The sequence below is a fragment of the Coenobita brevimanus genome, chromosome 54, assembly GCF_032717465.1.
Source record: "Coenobita brevimanus isolate Jiangsu-jjx chromosome 54, ASM3271746v2, whole genome shotgun sequence".
NCBI classification, from domain to species: domain Eukaryota; kingdom Metazoa; phylum Arthropoda; class Malacostraca; order Decapoda; family Coenobitidae; genus Coenobita; species Coenobita brevimanus.
Window position 1 is genome coordinate 6472650 of NC_137007.1, and position 18082 is coordinate 6490731.

At 42.7% G+C, this 18082-nt stretch overlaps 1 protein-coding gene across 1 annotated transcript in view; it reads left to right on the forward strand.

Annotated features, from left to right (window-relative positions):
* Dhx15 (DEAH-box helicase 15) overlaps nt 1–18082 on the forward strand; it is a 169889-nt gene that overhangs the window by 113316 nt on the left and 38491 nt on the right. The window contains exons 9-10 of the mRNA XM_080273384.1: nt 10820–10948; nt 11645–11767. Of these exons, the coding sequence (XP_080129510.1) occupies nt 10820–10948; nt 11645–11767 (252 nt within the window). The remainder of the gene's footprint in view (nt 1–10819; nt 10949–11644; nt 11768–18082) is intronic.

An 18082-nucleotide genomic window follows, 5' to 3' on the forward strand; every position in this document is an offset into this window, starting at 1 on the left:
CTTTCTCCAAATCCATGAAAGCCGCATACAACTTCTTTCCCTTCTGTAGAAACTTTTCCACTAAAGATCTAAGAATGAATATCTGATCTACACAACCTTTTCACTTCCTAAAGCCTCCCTGTACTTCTCCAACTAATTCCTCTGTTCTTTCTCTAACTTTGTCAATAAGTATCCTACCATACACTTTTCCTATTATACTAAAAAGACAAATGCCTCTATGATTACCACACACTTCTTTTTCCCCTTTTCCTTTGTACAAGGGAATAATTATACCTGACTTCCAATCCTCCGGGACTCTACCTTCCTCCCAGGGCAATCTGCACATCTTCCACATCCATTCTACTACTATCTCTCCCCCATGCTTCAGCATTTCACCACACACTCCATCAATTCCTGGGGCTTTCCCCAATTTAACTTTCTTCATTGCTTCCACAGCTTCTATCCTACTGATTTCTTCCTGTGTTCTCACCTCCCTCCTTCTCCCAGCCATTCCCCATCCACTTATACTTGCATTACTTCCATCCTGTATGTTCAACAATTCCTTAACCCTTACACCGCGGGCATGTTTACCAATGTTTTGCGTGTCCCGCAGGGTTATTTGGGCTCCGACAGACTCTCAAAAAATATTTGCCAAAAATCAGTTATTAGTCCTAGAATATTAAAATTACATATGCTTATGGCACATACCTTCAGCTTTCTCCTGGAATATTTGTTGAGCCTTCGTCGATTACCGTAGGACTTGTGGAGACCTCTGAAGTTGGGTAACGAAGTCTCCACTTTACACTTCCCGACAACCCGTAATATGATTACCACAGCCAGATATTAACACTATAAACACTACTCTATGATTATCAAGTAGTTTGGGATCCATACTCAAAAAAAAAAAAAAAAAAAAAAAAAAAAAAAAAAAAAAAAATGTGAAAGCAATGAAAATTACGAGCGCATATTACCTTCCCACTTGCACTAGTTCGCTCTTGGTACTCTGCCATTTATTATTCATAAAACCCCTCACACTTTATATTTCTGTTACTATATAACACATATATATCTGGAGTTTTTATCCATAAGTTTCCTTCAGTAGCATTAATTTATTGTCACTGAAGTCATTCAATTTTTCATTCAGTAAAATACGTAGAGAGCCACGGATTCACTTTCACTGTTATAACATCAAGTATTTGTACTCATATTCTTATATTACTTATTACTTACTTTACTATTTACATTTTCTATTGTATTTTCAATATTTACCCTTCTATTTTACCTACACTATGTTATTCACTGTCACTTTCAGTAAGATAAAACTATAATACACTGTTCAATCATATGTACTGAACATCCATTGCTTTTACTCGCTATTTACACATTATTTTCACATTACTTTCCTTTCCCACTTGCACTTTTAGAACTGCTTCTGGCTGTGGTAATCAAAGAAGCAGGTAACACAGAGGGGAACCTGGCACTCAGCGCACTGCCAAGAGGTGCGTTTGTGCTCAGGTATGCGTCGGGTGGTATGTGCACACACCTGGCACCTGCGGATCGCAGCCTTCCTCTTGCCTGTGGCAGGCATTAGCACCAGTCTGTGCCGATCCATGTATGCCCTCTGCTCAAGACTGTCAGGAAGTGTTACTGGATGGCGCCTTGGAGTTGCTGCTGTCACCCTACCATATCTTTCCAGCAGCTGCTGAACACAAGTCCTGGCGAACAACCTCAGGGAGAAGGACTTGGGTGGCTTGACCTTCATCTTGTACAGGATGAAGGCGTTCAGCATCGTCATGTCTATGAGATGCAGAAAAACTTTCCTGTACCACCTAGTATTCTTCCTGAGGCAGTCGATCTCATCAGTCATCATGTCGGACTTGTCCACCAGCCGCATGTTGATATTGTAGTCTAACACAGCATCAGGTTTCATCACAGGTTCGCCTGTCCTACGGTCGACCTTCCCACTGTCTGTCATTTCCCCCTTATGTACGGTGGTGAGCATGTGCACGACCCTCTTGTCATGCCACCGTATTGCCGCATCTTCTCAGACTTGCGTAGGTGCACGTCTCCTCGCTGCGAGGTTCCTGCCTCTGGGAATTTAGGGAAGTGGGCATGATTACTTTTGACAGTGCCGCAGGAGCCAATGCCGTGCTCTGAAAGGTATTTGGCAAGTTTCGGTGCTGTATAATAGTTGTCTGTATACAGCACATGATTCCCACCAAAATACTTTTCAAGGAGCACTTTCACTACACAGCCTGAGAAGCCAAGGGGGTGTGTTTTATCCAGATCGACAGTGCTGGTTGAATAAATGACGAAGTCAAGGATGTACCCCGTCTTACAGTCACACAGTACAAAGAACTTGATTCCAAAGTGATGGCGTTTGCTTGGAATGTACTGTACAAACCGAAGACGTCCTCTGAACAAAACCAAGGATTCGTCAATGACAGCCTTCTGAAAGGGGTGGAAGAATGACATAAACTTATCCTTCATTCTGCTCAGAATCTCCCGGATCTTCCAGAGTGGGTCGGTTTGGGAAGGTACATCGTTGTCGGCAAAGTGCAGGTTTCCCATGATGTTCCGGAAGCGATCTCTGGCCATGTACTTACTGAAGGTGGGTGAGGGTAGTAAGGGGTCCATGGACCAGTATTCTTCCAACTCATGCTTCTTTGAGTGTGGCATGAGAAGCATGAGGGCGAAGAACACATACAGCTCCTGCACTCCCAGCATGGACCACTGTTGCATCTTGGCTGCACCTGTACCACTTGCAGCACGTTGTGATTCATACCTGTTGGTCTCATCACATATGTGCTGCATGACTTCGTCATCTAGGAAGGCCAAAAGGAAGTCCACACACTCAGCATCATCGTCAAGAGTGAAGGCAGGCTGTACTCCTGAGGAACTCTCATCAAAATCTAAATGTTCTGGGACAAAATCTGACCCTTCCGTCCACGCGAAGGCGTCCAGGATTCCCTGTCGTGGCGGTGTAGGATGGGTGAGGGTGGTGGGTGGCTGTGAGGGAGATTTACCTCGTTCAAGGTCACTCGCACTGACCCTGAGTTGCCATACAGCACTAGCAGCCCTTACTCTAGTAGCAACTCTGCTTTTACGGGTCAGGGATTTACCTCTTCCTCTACAGCCTGCCTTCACTGTTGATGCTGGTGGTGACTCCGACGACGAAGACTCCGGAGATAATTCAGCAGAAGAAGAGGAAGAATGAGTGAAGTGGGGCTTGGGGAACGGGGAGGTGAATCAACTCGGGTCTTATGGCGGGCTGGGTCACGCGGGGCCATTGTTCTGGGGCTAACACGCCACCTTTTCACTCCCTTCCCAAATTCCTTCCCTTGCTGCACTAACGGCTGAAGCTCTCGTACTAGTACTTTCTGGCACGATTTCCTCACCCGGCTCATCACATGATTCCCCCGAAGGGTCAAAATCACTATCCATCATCACCATTGACAATTCCGCTAGTTCACGTTCCACTGCAGAGACACTTAGTCCTTTCCTGCTTCCCTCACGACTTTTTCTGGGTGTAGAGGTCACGGTGCCCTTTTGTAATGGGCACAGAAGTGGCAGAAATGGCGGGGCGCGAGTGCGACATGTTTTGACCACAGCGGAGGACAAGGAACTAAATGCCACGGCTTATCTGAGAAGGCAAGGGTTGACAGTGACAATGAGGATGACAGCTGCTAACTTACATGCTAATAAATTATTGGTAGAAAATCTCGGCAATACATAAAGAAATAGGTACAGTAATCCCACATATTTCGCGGTAGTTACGTTCTTGTAACCCCCGCAAAATGCCAAATACGCGAATACTTTATTAACAATTGAATCTTGCACTTGTGTCCAACATGCTATCCATCACACAGTCCATGTCCATACTGGTTGTGAGAGAATTCGCCGTCAGACAATTCCCTTTCAAAACATGGACGATTCCCCGCCATTCTATAAATATACTGTACTTATTAATTAATCAATTCTTTTATAAATATACTTATTATTAATTAATCGATACTTTAATAACTATATTTCAGGGGGATCCAGCAAAGTCTATGTTCAATACCGTAGGCTCTGGATATTATTTATTAGTTGCACCTTTAGTCAATAATTAACTTGTTTCTTCCTCGCTGTAGTCGCCTTTGAATTATATTCTAGTGTCGTCCATAGCTATCTTCATTATTGAAGGCGAATTGTCTTGATTTTGTTGTGACGGCGATTTGCCTTGACAGCGAATTGTCCCGAAACCTCCATACTCATCCCGAAATACCTTCTTACAAGATTGAAAGCACATACTCCATTATAAAGGAAAAACGTAAACACCGTACTGTAATACACAATTATCTACACATTTATTCACAAAACAGTACAAAATAAAAAGATGCAGTAACTGGTGACAGCAAACACTCACATGGTCATATGTCCCCCAACTCACACAGTCGCACCTCCCCCGACCACTGCCAGCTATTTACTGTTTGCTGCCAGCCACCAACGCCACTCGAAGACTCACAATCTGTCAAAATGATTTTTCAATCATTACACCACAAGTTAAGTTGAAATTATTAAACTTGTTACCTGACTTTTTTGCTCAGTATCATGTACTGTACGTATTTTTTTTTTTTTCTTCCCCAAGGTGTGCACCACATAAAACTTTAATTCACGTCTATAAGTACAGGAATATTTTTAGTTAATGTCTGTTTGTTATCATTTTACATACCTTTAGTTACAGAAGAGTTTCACTCAGACATCAGACGAGGCAGGGGAGTTAGGAGAGGGATCATCAGCTGACTCGTCCTCCATGCATGAATCATCCATGCGTGGTGAGGCAGGAGAGGATGAGTTGCCGGATGTAGATGGCAGGGCAGATGCAGGGCTGCGTTGGTTTTTCTTTGAGAAAAACATAGTTATTGGAAGTTGCTCTCTTTCACGTTTCATCTCCTTCATTATTTCATGGTAGGGAGCAAACACAGCTTCCATCCCATTCTTCACTTTTAATGCCCTGTCCAGTGATGGGTCATACGACATTAGCAGGGAGATAGTATGCCTCATACTGCGAGTGATTTCCCCAAGCTTTTCTAGTGTCAACGCCTGTGGTAACTCATTTATACTAGATTCCTCTTCCTCTTCATCTTTCTCTTCTTCATTGAGCAGTTACCAATTCTTGTGTCGTCAGTTCTTCTCCTGCATTCCCCAGCAGTTCCTCCCGAATTTCATTATCTTGCAGGTCAGAAAACCCTTCACCTCCGACAGTCCTCGAAAGATTTTTAATTCTTATAAGTTCAGCATCAACAGTTGGGAATCCTGCAAAGTCATTCACGACTGAAAGCCACAATTTCTTCCAACAGGAGTTGATGCAGCTAGCAGAGAGTTCCTCATGGCACTGTTGAATTAACATGATGCAGTTGGCTATGTTGAATTTCTTCCACCACATTTTGATGTTATCTCCTTCTTCTATGCCTTGTCTAATCATAGCAAAGCTTCGTGCCACGTATTTTGCCTTGAAAACAGCAATGATGCCCTGATCAAGTGGCTGAATGAGTGATGTGGTGTTCTTTGGTAGAAAAACTACCTCGATGTTAGGGTGTGCAAATTTAATTGATTCAGGGTGACCTGGGCAGTTATCTATTACCAGCAGCACTTTAAAGTCTATCCCCTTTGCCTTCAAGTATCTTTCAACCTCGGGAACAAAACAGTTATGGAACCAGTCACTGAACAATACTGCCGTCATCCACGCTTTCTTGTTGCCATGATAAAACACTGGCAGCTGATTCAAGTCTTTCCCTTTAAGTGCACGTGGTTTTTTAGCCCTGTATAGCAGCATAGGCTTGATCATATGACCAGCTGCGTTCCCACAGAATAGCAGCGATACTCTGTCCTTCTGAGCTTTAAATCCAGGTGCCTGTCTCTCCTCTCGAGATATAAAAGTTCTGCTGGGCATTTTTTTCCACCACTACCCAGTCTCATCAGCATTGAAAACTTGTTCCGGCAGATACCCTTTGTCCTTCACTAATTTTTCAAATTCTGCTGGATACGTTTCTGCTGCCACGTGATCAGCAGAGGCTGAATCGCCAGTAATCCTGAGATTGTGGAGTGAGAATCTCTTCTTAAAGTTCTCAAACCAGCCTTTGGTAGCCATAAATGTGTGCTTCCCATCTCTCTCTCCATCACTGAAATGATTGTACAAATCCTTGGCCTTTTCTCTGATCGAATTTGTGTCAACAGGAATATGGCGGCGGTTCAAATCTTCAATCCATATGTTCAGAGCCTTTTCCACTTTAATCAGAGCATTATCACGAACATGTTGTGACACCTTTGCTGACGTTGATGCACAGCTAGCAACTGCATGTCTTATTTCTTTTTCACTTTTCTTAATGTAACGCACTGTCGATTCGTTCACTCCATACTCACGACTGCATGCGGCGTAGCTCATGCCACTTCTTAGCTTGTCCAGTAACACAATTTTCTCTGCTAAGGTCATAACTTTTCTTGATCGTTTTGTGACTTTGGAGTCCTTACTGATTGTATTATTAGCCTTCAGTGAGGCTGGCTTATGTCCTGGGGCCATGTGGAAATAACGTGGGAGGCCAAGTGGCTTGTATCACAGCGCGGTTACTAGTGCACCAAGCAGGTGAGGCAGACAGGCGTGGACTGAGGGATGCAGGGCAGAGGGACCGCGGGAAAGGGATAGAGGGTGGCGTGAGTTTACCGCGCTACAATTGGAAACGGCAGGAATTTCAAATTTTTTGTTTTCCGTATATTCAAGGATATTTTTGAACTTATTAATGCTAAGAAAATCCGCGAGAGGGCAAAACCGTAAAAAAAAAAATCCACGAAACATACGGGATTACTGTAGTTCCAGGTGAATGTAAATGTCACTTAGGCTTCTCCCTTCCTTTCTGATATATATTTTTATTACAGAAATAGATTACAAGGCATAATTCAAAGGGGAAATTACCGTGGTAATGTAGCGAATGAATGCATGTGAGGTGTTGTCAGTTGATAATTAGCCAATTCCTGGTGTATACCACTATCACTTACCTTATTTTTTTTTTTATATATATTGTATAAGTATAGGGCATAGGGCTTATTTCAATGGATGAAATCTGTGGAAAAATCCGGGGGAGATTTGCTTTGCGCAGCGCGGCCAGGGAGGTGAGAGGACAGGGTAATGGAGGGGAGTCAGGAAGGGGGGAAAATCACTAAAATGTCAACAATGGATGGGAGTACAGATGAGGTTTGGAGTGCTGACTAGTGTTGGACATTGGCAGTACTGACAGATGATACAAGCCACCACTTGAAAGCCCGGGATAATTCAAAATAACACAGAATCACAAAAGTGACGCCCCGCGGTATGATCCATTGCGCCCGAGCGTCACGAAAGTGCCCCGCGGTTAAGGGGTTAAAGTGTTCTCTCCATCTGCTCACTTTTTCACCCTTCTCCACTAGTAATCTACCATTTTTATCTTTCACTCCTCTGCTAACCTCACTTCCACCCTGTCTTACTCTCTTCACCTCTTTCCAGAACATTTTCTTACAGTCCCTCCACTTTACACTCAAATTCCTTCCAAATTCCTCATCCACTCTCTTCTTACTCTCTCTTACTAATCTTTTCACTTCTCTCTTTCTTTCTACATATAACTCTCTCTTCCGCCTCTCAACTTCTTCCACGCCCTTATTTATCAACCATTCATTGTATGCTTCCTTCTTTTGTGCCACAGCCTGTCTCACCTCTTCATTCCACCACAGCCTGTCTCACCTCTTCATTCCACCACGCTGTTCCTTGCACCCCCCTCTGTCTTCTCTTCCTTCCACACACCACATCACATGCTGCACATATTTCTTTTGTAAATATCCTGCACACACCTTCCACGTCCCCCATCTGCTCCAATTCATATTTGCCCAATCGTTCCTCCACTTCTCTCATATACTCTGCCTTTTTCTCATCCTCTTGTAACCTTTCCACTCTCCTTGCAACTACTCCTTCCTCTTGTCTTTCCCTTCTCCTATTTCTCCATCTTACTTGGATCCTAATTCTGACCACCACCAAGTAGTGGTCAGAAAGTCCACTCCTCCGACCTCTATAAGCTCTTGCATCCATTGCACATCTTCGCATCCTTTCATCCACACACACATAATCAATCATTGCCCTCCTTTCATTCAGTTCACCACCCACCCTTCTCATCACTCGCCATGTATACCTGTGGATCATTTTATGCCTGAAGAGGGTATGGACTATCACCAACCCCCTCCCAGCCCAAATGTCCACTAACGCACTGCCATTCTCATCTATCTCAGCAGGCACACCCCACTCACCAGCTGTTCCATCCACCTTCACATTCCGTATTTTACCATTCATATCACCGATCAAAAACACTCTCTCATTTGTTCCAAACTTTTCCATGCACACTTCCACATTTGTCCAGAACTCTTCTCTCACTCTGCTAGCACGATCTTGCGTTGGCACATACACACTTTTTCCAGATCCTTAAATGTCTGTAAACGCCTTATTGTCCTTCTCACAAGCCTTCTCCGTTATCTGTCTCACTGCAAATATATGATCCCTACATCCTCTGCCACTCCTAAAGCCACCCTGTTCATCACTCACTAGGCCTTTTGATATCTCTCATACTTTCTCAATAATAATTTTTCCATATACCATCTCTGCAACACTAAATTGACTAATGCTATGATAATTTTGTTTTCCCGGTTACCATCTCCTTACAGACTTCCGTAACAAGGGCAGCACCTGTTGTTATATCAAATCCCAATATGCAGTTGAAACTATTTTAAACTTTACTTCATTCAGTTTTGATTACTCATTGTATAAACTAAATTGTCAAAATGTTACCAAATATATTTGTGTAGTTTATCGCTCCCCCAGTGCTTCTTCAGAACCCAGTGTATTTGATTCCATATCCACACAGTTAAGTAACCTTAACCTTGCCCTTAGCACCGAAATTACCATTTTGAGTGATTTTAACGTACATAATGTTGAATGGTTTTTGCATTCTGCCAGGACTGACGACTCTGGTCTAGAGTGCGAGCTGTTTGCAGAATCATTTAATTGCACCCAGGTGGTAAAGCAACCAACCAGAATACCTGATAATCCTAACCATAATGCCCATCTCTTGGATTTATTTTTGACAAATAATCCAGATCAATACAGGATAGAGGTACTGTCACCACTTGGATCCTCTGACCACAATCTCATCAAAGCCTCATTAGTTAACCCCCCACACCTCCCCATTCTGAACCTGTCAGGGTGACCCGATGGCACTTTGACAGGGCAAACTGGGACGGATTTAGAAATTATCTTGCTGACATTCCATGGCAGTCTTTCTTCTCTAGTGATCCCAGTTCTACCCAGTCCCACATTTGCAACTTATTACTAGCTGGTATGGATTTATTCATATCATATCAACAGTTCACTAAAGGATCAAACTCTCCAAAATGGATTGATGGCAACTGTGCCAGAGTGATAGCCCAAAAGTCATTAGCATATGATATGTACTTAAAATAAAAAACATCTGAATCACTCTCAATTTAAAATTGGTAGAAATCATGCAAAAGCTTTAATATAGCTAAATCAAACTTTCTTCAAAAGCAAGCATCAAAACTACTTAACAGCCCTAATGACAATAGAATATTCTGGTCAACTCTTAATTCTTTCAATAACAACTTCAACAAGTCATCTTCCATTCCCCCACTAAAATCTTCAGATGGCAATATTACAAATGACCCGCGTGGGAATGCGGATATTTTTGCCATTACATTTGCCAGAAATTCTACCATAGACGATACCAGCCAGAATGTCCCAGTACTAGAACTTGACTTTCCCGAAATTGCCCCACTTAAAATACAGACAAAATACATAAAATCCATCCTAGACAATTTACCTACCAACAAAGCTCCAGGCCCAGATGGAATTCCGCCAATTGGGGGGTTTAGTGGATAATTAAGGCGCTCCTGTCGGATTGAACCTGTGTAGATTTATATCCAAGGGGTTGGTGGGGTTTATTGCTCCATACCACCCAGGAATGAGTGAGGCTGGTCATTCTCATCTTAAATGTCAGGACCAACTTGCCTCGCCCCGGGTTCCTACGCTCCTCATGGGGCGACATAGGATTGGATGATGGATGGATGGATGGAAAGTTTTTAGGATTGATAGTAAAGATGGATAATAATGCATTATCTGGCATAGGGCTTGGCTGAATTATGCCGGATAACTGAGAGTTTACTGTATACAATAAGTAAGGGGAGGAGCTAGGAAGTTGTAGACAGCCCCCAGCTATCTCCATAGTAAAGTATGGGCTTATGTCATTTTGGGTATGTCCCCAAGTTCTTCTGTTGCTTAGAAATTACGCACAGGGTACATCATTGTGGTGAAGGGGTTAATCCCGTAAGGGGCGGCTCCAAATGAATTGCCTCCGTATCGTGCCATCTGGCTATCCTGTCTCATATCCCTCTCTCATAAACATTCCCACACCATTCCTCCTCCTCATTCTTATTCTCTCTCTCCACCTCCATCTCCACCTCATTCACATGCACTCTCTTGGTCAGGCTTAATCTTCATCCTCTCCACACAACCAGATCATTTGATATCCTCACTTGTCTGTCTGTCGGTCTGTTCGTCCAAGTAACTTCACAGATTCCTCTTGGATAACTCATTTCCACCGCTTTTACTCAGATTTGTGTCCTTCTAACAAAGTCCAAGCTTAACTTCCATACTTTAGAGTTGGGGTCACAATACTGTCATCTTGAGATGGGTCATATATATTTTTTTTTATATAATGTAGTGGCAATGATGAAATTGTATGATGTTAGAGTGTATTTGCAATGCCAGGTAACTTGACTGAACTTGGTGCGATCATGGCTGAGTTCCCTTTGGACCCTCAGCTGGCTAAGATGGTGATTGCATCCTGTGATTTCAACTGTTCCAACGAGATTCTCTCCATTACCGCCATGCTTTCAGGTTAGTTGCTGAAGGTAATATGTGCTAGCATACCAGTCTCATATAGTACTCTGATTTCATTGTTAATAACAAATTCATGAAATATTAATTATTTCATAGTAACTGATGCCTCAGCGACCAGAAGATTTTTTTCTTTCTTGTTTAAAAGTAGTAATTATTCTTGAAGAAGTACAGGTTGAATATGGTGAGATCTGTAAGTGTTGGATTCGGAGTTCTGTGAAGACGCCTGTCACACAGTCGTCATCACAACTGAGCCGCACTGTGTCAGAACCTTGGCCCTCCAGCACTCCACCTCGACAGTCACTTCTTGCTGCGGGCCATGGTGGTGTTCCTTTGTTATAGCATCAAGAGAGAGAGAGAATACCTTTAATGCAGCCAAATAGAGCTATTTGCTCTTTCACAGTAACTTAGAAAAACTTCGCACTCATCAGAGTCTAAATCATGACTGTTAAAGTCTTGGCAGGTGCCCAAGTAGGGCCTGCCTTTGGGGAAGAGGGTTGGAGGCCCAGGTTCTAATGTAGTGTAGCTTCCCATAGGTGGCTGAAGTAAAGTGTTGAGCAAGCCAGGGGGGCCCTCGCTGCCCTCCCACCTGTTGCGAGGAGGGTGAGGCTTAATGTTCGGGCCGTACCCTCCCTCCTCCTGCCGTCCTTGCGCGGCTGTGGTGGGGCCGGGTCGGTTTCCCAATTCTCGCTACAGTACCGCAGTGCTTTGTCCGTCCCAATGAGGCCAAGAAGGCAGCAGATGAGGCGAAGATGAGGTTTGCGCACATAGATGGCGACCACCTCACTCTCCTTAATGTCTACCACGCCTTTAAGCAGAGTGAGTATGTTTTACATTTTTATAAATCAGACTTGTTAGGCTGTGAAAGCTAATTAAAATTTTATAATATATGTCCCCATATTCCAACCCTCCAGTATTCATAAGAGTAAAACCTCAATTGGAATGTTTTGGGGAAGATTCTGTTATATTGAGGTGGTTGTATCACAGTACAGGTCCAGTACATCCAGGAAAAGTTTGGTGTGACCATGTCCATTTTTGACATTATTAAGTAAATCAGTACATCAGTAGCTGGTCTCATCTTACCCTGTTATAGCCAATCCCGTATTACTCATTTGACATGTTGGGGCCTGAGATTAGGATACCATAGTCAGTACATTTAAGGGTAGATGACCAGCTTTCATTCCTAGATGGTAGCTTTTTATTATGTACATGTAAGGGTAGATGACCAGCTTTCATTCCTAGATGGTAGCTTTTTATTATGTACATGTAAGGGTAGATGACCAGCTTTCATTCCTAGATGGTAGCTTTTTATAATGAATAAGCATCAGGTTACCTCTTGTGTGGATCAGACTTTTGCTTATGGCAAGGCCATTACTCTAGTTGTTAAAGTTTTAATAGTTTTACGGTATTATATTGAGCTTTGTGATGCAGTGGAGTAGATTTGATGAGCATAAGGATAGCTGCAAGTCTAATATAGTGTAGTGTCTTTGTGCAATAATTGTTTACTGTGGGTCACAAATCCTTGTATTTTGTGTAATAGTTATATTCATAAAATATTTGTGTGTATGAGTCTGTATGTGTGTGTGTGTGTGTGTCTTGATAACTTGGAGCAGTATATTTCAAGGTCACTAATTGAACAAGCAGGGGTATACCAGTAGTACAATTGTTGTTGGTAATATTTTTTCCTTTTATCATGTAGTCCTAATACTCTGGCTGTTACAATGTTCAACCAGTCAAGTCAGGATTGGAACAAAACATTTTATTATTATGGTTATGAGTCCCTTCCATAATCCAGTCAGATATTGCCCCATCAAGAGTATAGGGACCCTGGAAGGGGTATGCAGAATCTAGACTGAGGCAGAATTGAGCAGACTCCCACCTTTTAATGGCATTACGTAAGCAGTAAACTTGAACCACTTCTTGGAATTAGACTTTTGGATGATGTCTGGTTGGAGTGCTAGCTACTCGCAAGACCACCAGGGCCTCTAAAAATTGTATGAGAGCAAGAGGGCTAATGCACCCCATCATACACAACATGAAGGCCCACCCTGATCTCTGCATGCATCAGAGAACTGTCCCATAAAGGGGAAACATCCAAGATGTATGAACTGCATCAAAAATATTTTTTATGTAGATTAAATCTACATGGATATATGTGTGCCTACTGTGATTCCACGAAGAACCTAGTAAAACAATGAGCACAGTGCAGACTAAATACATGGTACAGTACATTCTTGATATAACCAACTAATTGGTACCAGACCCTTGCCGTGGAAGCTGAACACCATGCTGTTCGTTAGTTTTTTACGTATCATGGCTTTTACAAAGATTGTTAACCAGTCACGTCCCGAGCTGTTTCGCACCTCTGACACCCTCCAATCCCGAGGTATTTTCGAAATTTTTTTTTTTGGCTAAAACCTCCACTTTTGGTGAGAAACATCGAAAATCATAGAAAAATCGCTCACCTGAGGTTTAAAATACACGATCCAGGTACCAGCACCTCCTTACCTGACTGGGTTTTCTAACAGGCTGGCACCAAAGAAAACGAGTTCTATGGGAGGGTAACTATTTCACACCACTTATAAACGGCATTTATTTACAGTATTTACTTGGTACGAATATATATGTAGTACGTGAGTATATTGGTTTTCAAACAGTAATATAGGCATTATAAGCATTGTTTCACTCACTAACTCATCACCATACCTGACCTCCTTTTTGCCACATTACCTGATCATTATTTCTGACTGTTTCTTCCTCTGATGCTATGTAAACTTTGTCCTCCACATTGTCATCGATTGGGGAATCACTCTGGCCCTGAATGTCTTTACTGACCAGGTCACTGGTAACGGGTGAATTGCCGAGACAATGGCGTGAGGGGTGGAGGGGGGAGGTTATGCGGTGTAAGGCATTGTCCCTGCTTGGCATCTTGTAGAGGAATAGAGGAAGGTGTCCCGTGTATACGTACAAAAAATCATGCATGAAAATTGAAAATTGTGCAAATTAGGGACCTTGCACTTGCACGACGTACCAGTACGTCGTTGAGACTGGCAAATGCAAAATGTTGCAACGTACCCATATGTCGATGGGACAGGGCGGGTTAAATATAGGGTGTCGTTCAGCCATACACTCATACACAGTAACATACAGCAAGGTCTAAACGGCTCTTTCTCTCAATTAATGCGCTATTTACTAATGTAAGTACAGTATTTATTCTTACCTTTTGGGAAGTAATTACACAACAGATAAAGACTTTGGATAAATCTGTGTATGTTCGTCACCACGCTGGTCGGTGTTTCCCGTGCATCATTCTTTTACCAGACAAAATTTGTTTAATGAACATGTTGTTTGGCCAGCTCAAGATGATCGTGAAAACCGAAATTCAGTAAAAGAAGGTTTGGTATATTGAGGGTGTACTGTATTTTGATGGGCAAAGGCAGTAAAGCCAGGAAGAAACTGTGAACACAGGTATATGCAGTTAATTGCATGGGGGGGGGGTGAGATTCACTTCTTTTATCCAGTAACTCTTAACAGTAGGCCCTCGCTGTTACTGACTTGTCGGGGGAAACCAGGTCCGTTAAAGCCGGCATTCCATTAGTCCATTATATCGGAGGGTCCCCTCCCACCACACCCCAAGGTGGATTTCAAGAATATGTTTGAAAATAAATGAGTACAATAGCATATGCTAGCTCTAAAAATGTAAACAGTACCCATGTTACAATAATTACCTCTGCCAAGGTGGTTTTATTTTACCCCGTGTTGGTTTGTTTGTCTGTCTTTCTGACTTATCAAGATTACTCAAAAAGTTATTAACAGATTTTGATGAAATTTTGTGGATGGGTGGGCCATGGCCCAAGGAAGAAATGATTAAATTTTGGGCCAGAGCCAGATCCGAATCCGGAGTATCCCGCACAACATCTCCAGAAGTTGTTAATGAATTGAGACGTTTAGTCAAATAACGACGAGCATGCCAAATCAGTGTTTTGAGAGAAACGGTGTTAAAAATTTGTTTCACTGTAACTCATTATCCAGTAGCCCTATTTTAATAAACAGCATCTCAAAAAATAGAGCTGGCAAAATACTTTAAGACACATAAGAGTAAAATACAAAATATATGATAGAGTTTATCAGGTTATAATGCTGTTCAGTTATTAACCCATACAATCCCACTGTTGGCATGGTGCCGACAGTACAAAACGTTTCAATTAATCCCAGCAACTTGATGGTGCCAACAGCAAAATTCAAGCACTGTAGCACATCTCAAACTGTTTCAATCTAGCTAATTTTTTGCTGAGGAGTAGCTTAATGTCCAAGCAGTTGTAGTACTGAGTTTGGTTCTGTATGGCTGGGTAACATCAGTTTGCCACTGTCCGTCATAGTGTCAGAATGTCGTGAAAATCACGCTGTTTTTCCGCCTCATTGGGCTGGAGGAGGCTGTTGAAATTGTCACAAGGACCCATCTGTCCCTTCATTTAGTGATTCTTCAGAAGAGGAAGACCTAGATGACTTCTGGGGAGGATTATGAGCCAGAGGAGAAGGATATTGAAAACGGGGAATCCCCCATTCTCCTCCCCGGTTCTCTCTCATCCCGGCCAGCTGGGTGGGAAAATGTCGCTCACGGCTTGGGAGATTGGGCTAAAAACACGACGGACGGCCATCCTGCCCTTATTTCTCCTATAAGGAGTACTTTTTTTTTGCTTTTCCTTGATTTATATGTCCTTTTGGATTGTTTTATGCAATAAAAATTTTTTCCGTTTTTGGTCCGGGATTGGGTGGGTATGAAACTGCAAAAATGGCTGGGATGGTACGGGTTAACCCCATACCATAGTACCTCTATGAGAAAAACATAATTTGAAAATAATTGCAAAAATGAAAATAAGGACAATCACCAACCCATGTACAGTAGTGCTGTATGTATTTAAGTGCTGTGGGGGGGTGTAAGGATTAACGTTGGTCCAGTATATCATCGGTCTAGTGCCATCCGTCGGTCACTAATTTGTTTCAGAGTAGGACCAGTGCTTCGCTTGTCAGTTTTTCTAATCCAGTTACAGTCACTTTGTCGAGTACAGAACGAACTCTGCGCTCACCTAAACAGTGACTGCTGAGGAATGGTGATTGACAAACATCACAAGCCACATTGGCATGCTCAGCACAATAACTAATCATATGTGACTTGCGTGATTTATGACCCTTGACACAAGGCCGCTTCATAGCAACACTTTTCACATGACCAGGAGTGTAACTGTTGTGTCTGTTATAATCACTCATTGTCCAAAAAGCTGTAAATAGATCACTCACTTTATCATTACCCAAGTTGTTGAGGCAGCCACACTTACAAGGAGGACCGACATTCCTAGCTGGCACTTCCTTTTTTGTGCTGTAACTCACGTATGCTTCCCTAGCATTTTGTTTTTGCTTGGCAGTTGTATGTTTCCAAGAAGATGGATCACGTTTTCATTTCAATGTATGCTCAGGGACCTCCTGGTCATCATCACTATTTAAGTCCCTCATGTTGCGATGTAAATCACTAAATCTGAGATGAAAATAATGTAATAAACCCAAAGCACTTCTTACAATGTAAACAGAACTAGGAAGGGCAGGATCTGGCCATACCCACCAGCCGACACACCCACGAAACACGGTCACAGATTGGCTGTGAGTGCGACGTCGTCATGAGGTCTGCCGCTCATAGGCAGCCTGAAGGAGTACTTGCTGGCATGTTCGTCTTTCTTCTACCACAACTTTCCTCAGGAGAGAGACAGGCCACATGTACCAACCTGCAGTGTGTTGGGACAAGAATCTGCCTTGTTATATGGGACTTTCGACCATGTTGTAAAGATGAACATGTCATGAAAATGTTTCCACTGGATAGAAAAATGGTGGACGAGTGTGTTGAGACCTAAATCTCAATTTTAGATATTTGGCACGTTTGTCATTAATTGACTAAACGCCTCAATCTCAATGAAGTTTTGAGGAAAGGTGGGCCATGGACCAATAGAGAACAGATCCGGATCCTATATCCGCAGATCCAGATCTGGGATTACCAAAAAAAATTATGAACAGATTTTGATGAAATTTTGTGAAAGGGTGGGCCATGGGCCAAGGAAGAAATTATTAAATTTTGGGGCGGACTTGGATCCAGAGTATCCCGCATAATATCTCCAAACGTTCTCGATGAATTTCAATTAAATTTTGTGGAAAGATGGGCCATGGACCAAGAAGGGATTAATGAAATTTTGGGGCGGATCCTGACCCGGATCCTATATCCACGGGTCAGGATCTGGATCCTTTTTAATGGCAATGGCAGAGGTGTGCCCTCTTTGAGTGCTTTCTAGTGTAGCCTATAATTTTGCCCATTTGCAGCTTGTTTCACATCCTTGTCATAACATTTCTTCATGACAAGTACTGTTAGTATTACTGTAGTCTGTTAGTACAACTTACAGTCACATGGGGGGGAGAGGGCAATATTATGCCAGGTTGGAATAGAAAGGGTAGGAAACACATCTATCGTGCCCCATTTAACGGACATTATCTGTTATACCCGACAAAAGTTTGGTGGGTTTCATGGCGTCCATTAAATCCGATACCCACTGTCCCAGGGTCCATTGTGCAATATTTTTCATGATGTCAGCAGTCTCACCCGGTGTTCTTCGTGTGCACCTTCCTTATTCTTACTGAAGTCTGGTGTATGCAGAATTGCTAATAGTGCACAAGAGCTTTGCAGACGTGTGCAGAATTTTGTTGATGTCTGTGAGCATAGTGCCCTGAAAGTAAATGTAAATATGTAGTGTGTTGTTGAGAGAGATGGTGAATCCCAGTGTGATCTTATGATGAATAGAGAGAGTTGAATTAGTGTGAGCTTAAGTACCTGGATGTAGTGATAGAAGAGAAATGCACAAAGGAAGTGGAAAGTTGAGTGGTGCAAGGAAAGAAAGTGGGTGGTGCTATGAGAGCCTTATGCAAAGCAGAGGTCTGAGAGGCAGCTGCAAGAGGGCTGTGCGAAAATGATTTTGTTCCCACATTAACCTGTAGGTGAGAGTTTGGTTCATTAGTTTTGTTTTTGTTTATAAAGGCTCCAACATGCTTGCATGCATCAGCCTTGGTCACCTAATGGCGGCTCTCCATGCTACTCGA